Source organism: Nannospalax galili, unplaced genomic scaffold, assembly GCF_000622305.1.
Source record: "Nannospalax galili isolate Female #2095 unplaced genomic scaffold, S.galili_v1.0 scaffold1795, whole genome shotgun sequence".
NCBI lineage: Eukaryota > Metazoa > Chordata > Mammalia > Rodentia > Spalacidae > Nannospalax > Nannospalax galili.
Window position 1 is genome coordinate 85,626 of NW_008336702.1, and position 11,741 is coordinate 97,366.

The 11,741-nt window shown below is 39.7% G+C and overlaps 1 protein-coding gene across 1 annotated transcript in view; it reads right to left on the reverse strand.

The window, feature by feature from the left end:
- Positions 1 to 1,686: 1,686 nt before the first annotated feature.
- LOC103732620 (ESF1 homolog) overlaps positions 1,687 to 11,741 on the reverse strand; it is a 31,372-nt gene continuing 21,317 nt past the window's right edge. The window contains exons 3-5 of the mRNA XM_008831240.3: positions 7,438 to 7,514; positions 4,826 to 4,972; positions 1,687 to 2,159 (exon numbers count right to left, since the gene is read on the reverse strand). Of these exons, the coding sequence (XP_008829462.1) occupies positions 1,869 to 2,159; positions 4,826 to 4,972; positions 7,438 to 7,514 (515 nt within the window). The 3' untranslated portion in view covers positions 1,687 to 1,868. The remainder of the gene's footprint in view (positions 2,160 to 4,825; positions 4,973 to 7,437; positions 7,515 to 11,741) is intronic.

Consider the following 11,741-nt stretch of genomic DNA (forward strand, 5'->3'; position numbering starts at 1 on the left):
ACTAACATAAGGCTCTTTGAAAAAGTCATATGGAAACTTACCACATATATACATAAGGTTAAGTATATACATATACAAAGTTTAAGTGGCATTACCCTACAACTAGGGGACAATGCCCCTATCAGATAACACAGGATAGCAAATAAAAAGCTCAATGCCAGGAATGAATGTCCAGAAGTACCACAGACCCTGAAAAAAATAGCTATTGCCTTTGCTATTGGTTACCCATTAGAACTTGACAGTAAGACTACTGCTGAAGACAATTCATATGTGAATCACAGAAGAAACAAGGAGAAATCAAGCTAGTATTGACCGCAAAGCTTCATCTCAACTGGCTAGCTTTCATAATGCTAGGAGGTATGATACATGCTACCATAAGAGAAAAGTAATCATCAACCTTGCCCAGCTATGAACCCTGTGGCCTGGCAAGATATGCCCACTAATGCAATAGTGGCACAAATGTTATGGGAGAAACCAACTGCTTGGATTTAAAGCCTGTTTCACATGATGGAACCCATACCTGACATGGACATTAGGCCTTGAACCTGTGGCTAGACAGGTAATAGGTCATAGGGGAAAACCTACTATTATTCTGCTAAATGGATACAGTACTTTTTTTGGTGTTTGAGAGACGGTCTCACTGTAGCCACAGCTGGCCTGGAACTCACTATGTAGCCCAGGTAGGCCTTGATCTCACAGAGATCTGCCTGCCTCTGTCTCCTGAATGTTGGGATTAAAGGCATGTGCCATCACATCTGCCCAAATGGATATAGTATTAAACGAACTCCTAATGACTTATCATTAAACCCATAGATTAGTGCATCTTTCGGCTCTCATCAGAGAATCTTCTTGTAGCAGATGATGATTAACACAGAGATCCACAACTGGTCAATGTGCAGAGAATATGAGTGCTTAGTCCTGAATGGGACACATATATCAGACCCTTGCCTCCCAAGGCTCAGGGATCATTGCCAAAGAGGGAAAGGAAAGATTGTAAGAGCCAGAGGTGGTGGATGATCAACAGGAAAAAGTTTTCCAGATGTCTGGGCAGATGCTCATATGAATTCACAACAGTTGTGACAGCATGTACAAGACCTGCATAAGCTCAAGCTAGACAAATTCCCAGCACAAAGATAGGGAGGTGGGCAAGAAGCCCCAACTCAGGCTGAGAACTACTGGCAACTACCTGCTGGGAGAGAATGATTTTTCTTTAAGGGTGTGATGCTGGGTAGATTGACCAGGTTCCAGGGGATGGACCCATACCAAAGGGCATTTGGAGATACACATTAGGCTTGATAGGCATTATGGAAAAAAAATAAGAGGACATGAAATCAGGCAGAAGGGCAGTAAGGGGCAGAGGGTAGAGAGGGGAGGAGTTCTCAATATGATCAAAATAGATTTTATGAAATTCTCAAAATTTCAAAATATATATATATATATATAAGAAAAAAAGCTGACTTAGGGGCTAGAGAGATGGTTCTGAGGTTAAGAGATAGTTAGAGAACTCCCTGCTCTTCCAGAGGACCTGGGATCACCTCCCAGCACCCACATGGCAGCTCACAACCATCTGAAACTCCCTCTTCAGGAGGGAATCCAACTCCCTCTTCTGGTCTCCATGACACTATTTGTATGTGGTGCATTTATATACATGAGAGCAATTCATACACCACAAAAATCTTCTAAATCTTACAGATTACATTATTTTATTATGAATCTGGAGAAATAAGACAGTATAAACCTGTCAACTATGTACAATTAAATAGAACAACTCTTTATGGAGAAAACTTTTACAATGCTCAGAGAAGGGTATTTTCAGTCTGGAAAGGGCATCATTCCCAGCCTTCTCAATCATACAAAACAGTACCCAGTTATTTGACTCTTTGTCTTTTTCTGGCTTGAAACTGCTCTGTTTTGCTTTTCACAGATTTAACCAGCACTGACAAGGCGGGATCAACCAGCTTCTTCTGTGAGGACTTTGCAGGCTCCTGCTCTCTCTTTACTGCTTGAGAAAGTTCTTGTTCTTTTTGTTCTCTTTGCCGGGCTTTCTCCTCAAGAATTTTTTCCATAGCTTTTGTTTTCTTGAAATTAGGATCAGAGGGATCCAAATTGAACAAGTGGGAAGTATACATCACTTGGAACCGTGTATCACTAACGTTTACCTGTAAATTCAGGGGGATATAAAAGTAATTAAATAAAGGCAGAGAGGTGTTGGTCATATAAAATCTAATTGTGAGCACTGTGCACTGATACATTAGAACCAGTTTTCACAGAGCTTCAAAGGCGTTTTTTCATTTTGTTTTGTTTGTTTGTTTGTTTTTTGGTCTTTTTGAGACAGGGTCTCTCTGTAGCCCCAGCTGGGCTGGAACTTCCTATGTAGGCCACACTGGCCTTGAACTCAGAGCAATTTGCCTGCTTCTACCTCCCAAGTGCAGGATTAAAGGCGTGTGCCACCACACTCATTTTGTTTTCTTTTTTGAGGCAAGGTTTCTCTGTGAACTCTAGGTTGGACTGGACTTGCTCTGTATTCTAAGCTGCTCTTGAACACAGTCTTTGCCTTGGTCTCTCAAGAGCTGGGACTACAGGTACATGTCACCACACCTAGGGTACTCAGTGGAGTTTCAAGGCCTATCCCTGGACCACAATGTGCAGGGTGTGCTGTTCTCCCACAACAATCAATTTAAAAGGGAGGGTGGTGTGTGGATTGTGGTCTGTGACTATGATGACCACTTTGAGTAGAGGTTTGTAAGGCAGGGCTTCCCCTTGCTTATAGCATAAAATTGACTGTTCATCATAAATAAATCAATTAGGACATGTATCTTACAATTCATTCAGTTACTACATTCTGAGTACATTTCAAGAAATTTTAAGCTTGGTGCCAAGAATAAGTAGCTACTGGTGGCAGAGGCCTGAAAAACTCAAGTTACTCAGGGGGCTGATTCAGGGAGGTTCCAAGTTCAAGACCAGCTTTGGCTATTGAGCAAAACGTCTCAAACTACAATGTACAAAGGCAGTTTTGTACACTGGATGTTGCTCAATGGTAGAGTACTAACCTAGGCATATGTTGAAGTCCTAGGTTCAATACTCACTAGACCACAAACCTCTAAACCAGTACCCACAAACAAAAACTCACCCTTGAAACCAAGGTTTGGTTAGATACAAACTGCAACTTGTATCTTTCTATAAAAATGTGATTGCAACTTTAAAAGTGTACCCTTCAGCTGGGCGTGTTTAATCCTAGCACTCAGGAGGTAGGTGGATCTCTGTGAGTTCAAGGCCAGCCTGATCTACATAGTGAGTTCAGGCCAGCTGGGGCTACAGGGAGACCCTGTCTCAAAAAGCCCCCCCCCCAAAAAAAAAGAAAAAAAAAGTGCAGCCTTCACTCCAGCCAGGCTTCTGAGTACTGCCAGGCTCAGGAGAGAGCATCAAAGGAGAAACTGAAGTCTACCTGGAGACGGACCCCAGCTTTACTTAGTTACAGTGACACCAAGAGACACCATACAAAGAATAATAAAGAAAATCTTATGAAAAATAGCTGTGTGTGTCTGTATGTGTATGTGAACATGCTTGTGTGTACACATTTAGAGACCAGAGGTTAACATCAGGTGTTTTCATCTAATGCTCTCTATCTTGACTCTTCTACTGAACCTGGCTGGGCAATAGGCCTCCGGGATTTGCCAATCTCCTCCCCTTATAGTGCTGGGGTTCCAAGCTCAGGTCCTCATGCTTACTCAGCCATCTCCCTAACTCTCATGAAAAGTATTTCTTTTAATTAAAATTACATTCATTTATTTGTATGTATGTGTGTGTGGAAGTCAGTGACATGGGGACTGAACTCAGGTTGTCAGGCTTGGTGGAAAGTACCTTTATCTGCTGAGCCATCCCACTGGCCCCATGAAAAATACTTTTATTCATGATTATTTAACGTATGAAGGTAGAGCTCATAAAAATAAATATTTGAAGGCCTGGAGATATGGCTGAGTGGTTCAGAGCACCCATATGAGTCTACTGTCCTCTTTCGGCCTCCGTGGGCTCTCGCAGACACCACAAGGTACATATTTCATACAGGCAAACAATTTTTTTTTTTGGTCTTTTTTGAGACAGGGTCTCCCTGTAGCCTTGGCTGGCCTGGAGCCTGCTATATAGACCAGACTGGCCTTAAACTCATAGAGATCCGCCTGCCTCTGCCTTCCAAGTGCTGGGACTAAAAGTGTGTGCCACCACACCAGGCTTAGGCAAGCAAAATTTTATAGGACTTAAATCTTACAATAAAGTAAATGATTTGATTACAATCATTCTTTGTTTTTTTCATAAGAAAACCATTCTTCATCCATCACCAGTTTGTCAAAAACTTTTAAGAACAGAAACATATATGAAAACAACTCATACAAGTGGAGCTAATAGAGGCCTTGCAGTTCCTTCATTTGCTACAAAGAAGCTTCCCTCCACTCTTTGACCAAATTCAAAATCCCATCTTTTCTTCCAGGTTAATTATTGGAAACCTATGCTTCAGCAAAGCTTATCAAGCACAGCCTTCACAGCATGAGCATCACTGCATGTCATTTTAACACTCAAAAGCTACATATTTTGTTGTAACATGGCTACCAAATATGTTGACTATTTCATTTCTCAAGTAAAGAAACTATGAAATGATCCACCCCAGGGATGAGCTGCGCTAGACTCAAAGATGGTAGGTTTGGCTCCACTACGACACTTCACACGACATTTTCAAGGGTAACTTTGACCCTGTCTAATTTTTATCTCCAAAGCCAACTTTAGATTCAATCCCGTCTTTAAGAATCTAATAAAGACTTGTGTGGCTGGTTACCTCAAAGTCATCTTCAAGTAATTCCTTCTTTTTCATAAGCTTTTTTTTCTTCTTTTTGCTCAGATTCTGGTGCTCCACAATCTTGTCATAATTGAAATGTGTCTTGCTGTCTTCTTCTTCATCCATCACAAGTAAAGCCATTTCAGCCTACGGAGAGAAATAGAAGTTTAAACTTACAACAAAGTTTTCCCCTCACTGTTACACTGAGTATTAGTTACAAGCAATGAACAGGGTATAGGAAGAGGCAGAAGATACACAGCTTAGGTAGACAGCCAGGCTCTTTCTTAGGCACTGGGGAGGTGACTGTTAAAAAACCAGACTTTAATTTGTGTTGAGTAACTGATTACCACAAGTCTGTGAAATATATGTCACTTTCACCTTGCTCTTTTTAAACAATGCTCCAAATTTTATTTTGTGATACAATTAGTTTCCAAATATTACTTTAACAACCAGGGGAAATTCTTTTTTTTTTTTTTCCTCCCCTCTTTCAATATTGATGCATTTCTATGAAGGCAGATTCAACATCTGAAATCTGCTTCTGAAATCTAGTATAGACTGTACTAAATATCTATCTTCTACTTACATACTGTGATGGTTAATCCTGGGTGTCAACTTGATTGGATCTGAGATTAACTGAAATGAAAGAGATCTTCTTGATTGGATCATCTAAAGCCAGAAGACACACCCTAAATGTGGGTGTTACCTTCTGATGGCAGCCCGTATAAAAGGCCAAGGCAGAGAAGAACGCCAGGCTTCTTGCTGCTTGCCTTCTCTCTCCTGATAGTAGAACCAACTTCTTTAGATTCTGAAGCAGATCTCCAGAAATCCTTCAGGCCTTCAGAGCCAGATTGCGACTGCTGACATATCCAGCCTTCTGGACTGAGCAACACCAGATTCTGAGCTTATCCAGTGTGGCGCAGCCATTGTTGGACTACTCAGACTCTATCCTGTGAGCTAAGCTGATAAATCTCTATACATATTCATTCTACTGGTTCTGTTTCTTTGGAGAACCCTGACTAATACACATACAATTACAGACACCCCTCAAAAATCGAGTGAACAATCACAAGCACTGAGGCAAATACAAAGCATGTTCCCAATCCTGCAATCTTTCTGTATTACCACTAAGTGCTTTAATTTCCTTGCCTTCTATCACTGGCACTTGCATGAGACTCCATTTTATACCCATGTTCCATGACCAAAGATTTTCTTTGTTGTTCTTTGAAGAACTTTAAGAGTATTACATCTATGTTTAACAGATAGAGAACAGAAAGATACCATCAAGCTGCAGTTTCAGTGGCTAGTCAGACGCATTCCCAGAGAGTGATATGAACATCAGGTGCAGGGGTGCTGCTGGCTCCAGTACCTGTCTTAGCAGAGCTGATCTGATTTTAGAGCCCTGAACCCCCGAGGCATAAGGCTACTGCATTTCTTTCTTTTTTTGATCTTTTAGAGACAGGGTCTCCCTGTAGCCCCCAAGCTGGCCTGGAACTCGCTATGTAGACCAGGCTGGCGTTGAACTCAGCATGTGCCACCACACCTGACAGGCTACTACACTGCTAATGAAGATTCTCAATTAGTACATTAAGCTTATGCTCACTAACAAAGAGAACTTAGAATGTGAAAAGCAGTAATAGAAAAATCTGTATTAGAGGAGAGTCAAGCAGAACTGAAGGATTCAGAAATATTATTTTTAGATTAAAAAAAATTTATTTATTTAAAGCCAGGTGTAGTGGTGCGTGCCTTTAATCCCAGCACTCGGGAGGCAGAGGCAGGAGGATCTCTGTGAGTTCGAGGCCAGCCTGGTCTCCCTTAGTGAATCCAGGCCAGCACGGCTACAGGGAGACCTTGTCTCAAAAAGACCAAAAGAAAAAAAAATTTTATACATTGTGTGTATGAGTGTATTGCCTGCATGTATGCAGTCGTGTTGTGCAATGCCTGAAGGAGATCAGAGAAAAGCATTGAATTCCCCTGGAACTGGCGTTACAGATGGTTGTTAGCCACCATGTGGGTGCTGGGAATTGAACCTGGGTGTCCTGCAAGAACAGCCATTGTTCTTAACCACTAAGCCATCTCTCCAGCGCCCTATTTTTAGGTTTTAATAATTCTGCTTCAGTTGTACTATAGCGTATTAATGAAAAAATTTGCTCTTAATCATAAAAGGGATATATACACCTGGGCTTAAGGTAAAAATTTCTAGCTTCATACTAGCTGGAGACATAGTGCTTCGTAAAAAAAGGTAATATTTAAAAACCAAGTGGTGAGGCAGTTAAGACCAGTACTGCTCTTGCAGAAGACGCAGGTTCAAATCCCAGTACACACATGGCTGTTTACAAATGTCTGTAATTCCAGTTCAGGGGATCTGACACCTTCTTCTGACCTTTGCAGGCACTCCACAACACGGGTGACTTACATGCATGCAGGCAAGACACACATATACATAAAAAAAAAAACAAGTGGCTAAGATATTTATGTACTTTACAATTTACAATTTTTGTTGGTAAAAATCAATCATTTTTGAAATCAGAAAAAATGAAAATTCATGTGAACCACTTCATTAAATTGCACGTATCAGTGATCTCTAAACATACTGTAACATGATCACATTCTACCTTCTGTCTCTCTATTTCAGTTTCTTCCTCTGGAGATGTGTTGTCCTTTGCAGATTTCATTGATTTTTTCTTCATACCTGGTACAGCAAGCAAACCAACATAGGAGTTAATAATGTCAGTTTTAACAGTAAAAATGTTTTACTATGAACAAAAATGCAAAATATCTGTGAATAATCTTAACAATGAATGTCAAAACTACAGGAAGAAAAAGCACATTACTAGAACACTACTGATGTGAACAAAATCAATATAATGCTTCTGGAAGGGTGACTGAGTGTTATACAGAAGGGATTTCTGCTGGGCGTGGTAAGAATTCCTGTCACTTTAGCACTCAGAAGGCAGAGGCAGCAGGGCTGTAAGTTCTCAGCTCGATATACAATGAGATCATCTCAAAACCAAAGTAAACAGAATCCAAAAACCAGTAAGCCAGAAAGAAAATTAGTATAACATAAACTGAACAAAATGGCTTAGTACTTTTGCAGTGGGGAAAAAAATGGACTATTAAAAAAGATGAGCAATTTGCTTCATCCTAGAAAAAAAGAACCAGGTTAATCTTACCTCAAAATAGACAGGAAAATGAAATACTGGTGGATTTAATATAAATATTAAAAACAAAAACTATGAGAAAATACAAATGACTACTTGATGTTTTATTTCCTTTCTTCCTTGTGCGTGTGTGCATGCGTGCGTGCATGCATGTGTGTGAAGCCAGCTTCATGTATCCCAGGCTGTCCTCAAATCTGATAATACAGCCAATGACCTCAAACTTTGGATCCTCTTGCTTCTTACCTCCCAAACACTGGGATTACAGGTATGTGTGGTGCCTCTGATGTGGTGCTGGAGATGGAACCCATGACTTCAGACATACTAAGCTAGCACCTCACCAACCGATCTACATTCATAGCCCTAGCTACCTGATTTTAGAAGAAAGCACAAAGAAAAAGAAAACTCAAGTAATGAATAACCTTTTAGCAACTGATTTACAAAATCATAAAACTTACCTTTACAGTAAGTTTCTAAATTAAAAAAAATATGTATTTGTTTCAGTTTGTGTATGTAGGTTAGAGGACAACTTTTAGGAGCTAGTTTTCTTCTATTGTGGGTTCTGGGAATTGAACTCAGTTGTTAGGCTAGGTTTATGCTGCAGCAAGATCTTTTACACACTGAGCCATCCCACTGGCCCAAGATGGTCTTTTTATCTATAATACAAGTTTACCAGTATCTTTTTTCCTTTTCTAAAGGACAAACTTGATCTTTGGTTAACTTTCTGACCCTATTACCAGACAACTACTTAATGGTAAAAGCAATTCCCGACTAAGTTCTCTAAATGCTCCTAACTTTGGGTTTCCTTTAAAACAAACAAACAAACAAACAAACAAACAAACAAACAAACAAACAAAAAACATTCATGGGACTGGAGTGATGGCTCAGCAGTTAGGAGCACAGGCTACTCTTACAGAGGATCCAGGTTTATGTTCAGCATCCACATGGTGGCTAACAACCATCTGTAATTCGAGTTCCAGGGACTCCAACACTCTCTTCTGGCCTCCATGGGCATTGCACAACATGGATGCACTTATACACATGCAAGCAATACACTCATACACATAAAAAATATTAAAAAAATAAAAATGAATCTATCCATCCACCATCCATCCATCCATTTATACTGTGACTTTTCTTTTGTGTGTCTAAGTGTGAGAGAGTCAAAGGGACTTGGAGTCAGGGTGATAAAGCATGAAAGATCAGACTGAACATTCTTTTATTCTAGAATGTTATTGCAGGGTTGATCCTTTGTGAACTGTGGGACACTGCCTTCTTTGGATAAACTATTTTCTGTTTCACTGTATAGAAACCAAAAAGCTCAGACTGGGAATATAGCTCAGATAGTAGGGTGCCTTGCCCAGCATGCATTAAGCTGTTTTGATTCCCAGCACCACATAACACCGGGTATGATGGCATACACCTGCAACTGCCACATTCAAGAGATGGCAGTAGGAGGTCATCCTCAGGTATACAGCAAGTCAGATGCCAGGCTGAGCTATATGAGACCCTGTTTTAAAAAACAAAAAACAAAACAACAAAAAAAAACACCAAAAACAGACCCGATATTCTCCATAGTTAACAGCCATGAACACTTGACTAATAAAAACAAACACATAGTAGTTACTAAGTGCTAGGAAGTATATTGTTCTATTGAGATATATATATATATATATAAGATAGATTTGCTGTAATTATTTTGTGGATGAGAAACAGGCATAAGAGGTTAAATAATTTGTCTGAGGTTTGGTAAGTGAAGGAATCATGATTCAAACCCAATCCCTATTGCTCAGACTCTCTACTGGTGGTATATGCAAACTTGTCATCAAACGCCATTCCCTCTACCACAGCCCTTTCAACTTAGAATGAATTTTGTTGTGAAGTAACAAAATTAAAATCACAGAACATTTGATGGTGGTTGAATAACTGTAGCTAATGGGGGACATTAGGAAAAGAACTGCCTAAAGCCAAGAGAGGTTTGATTAGGTCCCCGCCAAATTCACGCAGACCTGTCTGGTAGGTGTGTGACCAGGGGAGAGAACATCAAGCATGAAAGCCCTGCTGGACACACCTCTCTAGCACATACAAATGCTACCAAGATATTTGTTTTGCCCCTCCAAGAAGAAATACTTAGGGCACGCATCCCTTCTCTCAAAAATGAGATGGTTTTTGGGGAATGATGATATCTTTTCTGTTTGTGCATATGTATTCTCATATGAAGTATCACAGTTCCACTTTCTTAGGGTCTGAACTCCATACTCTATCTATGCTCTCAGTATTCTCAAATGAATGGACAAGTGTCATATGCAGCAAATCACTGTGTGGCAGAGTAAAAAAACCAGGCTGTATATAATTAATACATAAAGGAGATAGAGATCTTCACATACAGCTGTGGAATATAATTTCAAAGAGCCCACAATGAACTGTTCTGGATTTAAAATGACCTGGTGAAAAGTCGTTAAAAATAACATGAAAGGAAGACTGCAGCAGGGGAGGAAAAAACAAAAAACCCAAGATTGTCAAGGCTAAAAATGATACCCAATTTTGGTGTGATGAAAATTTCTTTGCCCACAGAAATGTACTGTGGGCTAGTCTGAACTGTTTAATCAAAAGATAAATAATGTATAAAGATCCTTTTTGAACTGTTAACAAGATCATATTAGGAGAGCATATCCTTTTAAAAACTTTTTTTTTTGAAAATCTGATTTAAGTTACATGCAGAATATTATCTTTATCAGAGAATCGCCTGGTAAACAGGGAATCCTACCTCTTAAGCCAGTCCTGGCTGTGCATACCTGCAATCTCAGCACTCAGGAGGTTGAGACAAGAGCCAGCCTGAGCTACATAGCGAGAAGCACATTAGTATTCAGATTCTATCAGCTACTAACTGCCCTCAGGCTATCTCTATCTATCTATCTAATCTATCTAATCTATCTAATCTATCTATCTATCTATCTATCTATCTATCTATCTATCTATCTATCTATCTATCTATCTATCTATCTATCTATCTATCTATCTATCTATCTATCTATCTATCTATCTATCTATCTATCTATCTATAGTTTATTCAACTACAAAGAGGGCTGAAATGTGGATTCAAGGGCAGAAAACAAAATAAAAGCATTTATAAACTATAAAACAACATCCAAGCAGTACACTGCAAACATTCAACATACTGACTGAGTGAATTAAATGAGTAGATTGTAGTATTAGACTTTCATGGTGGCTTATCAAATACTTAAAGCTGTCAAGACAAATAATACACTTTTACATTCAGAGATGAATTTTATTTCAGTCCTACTTTTTCAAAAACAAAATCTTGGGGCTGGAGAGATGGCTCAGTGGTTAAGAGCACTGACTGCTCTTACAGAGGACCCGGGCTTGATTCCCAGCACCCACATGGCAGCTACTAACTATCCTTAACTCCAGTTCCCAGGGGAATCCAAAGCCCTCTTCTGACCTCCGTGGCATTGCATGACACGGGTGCACTCACATACATGCAGGCAATACACTCATACACATAAAATAAAAATAATAAATAAAAACAAAAAAAGATCTTATTATAGAGTTTATAGAATTAGGGTTGGGGTGTAGCTCAGTAGTCAAGTGCTTGTCTAATATGTATGCGGTCTGGGTTTGATTCCTAGCACCAAAAAAGTAGTTACAAATTAGATAGCAGTAATTCACCTTATAACATGTTTTCAAACTCTGATTTGATACCAAGTTTGTAGTTTGGTGGGGGGTGGGGGTGGGGGGAA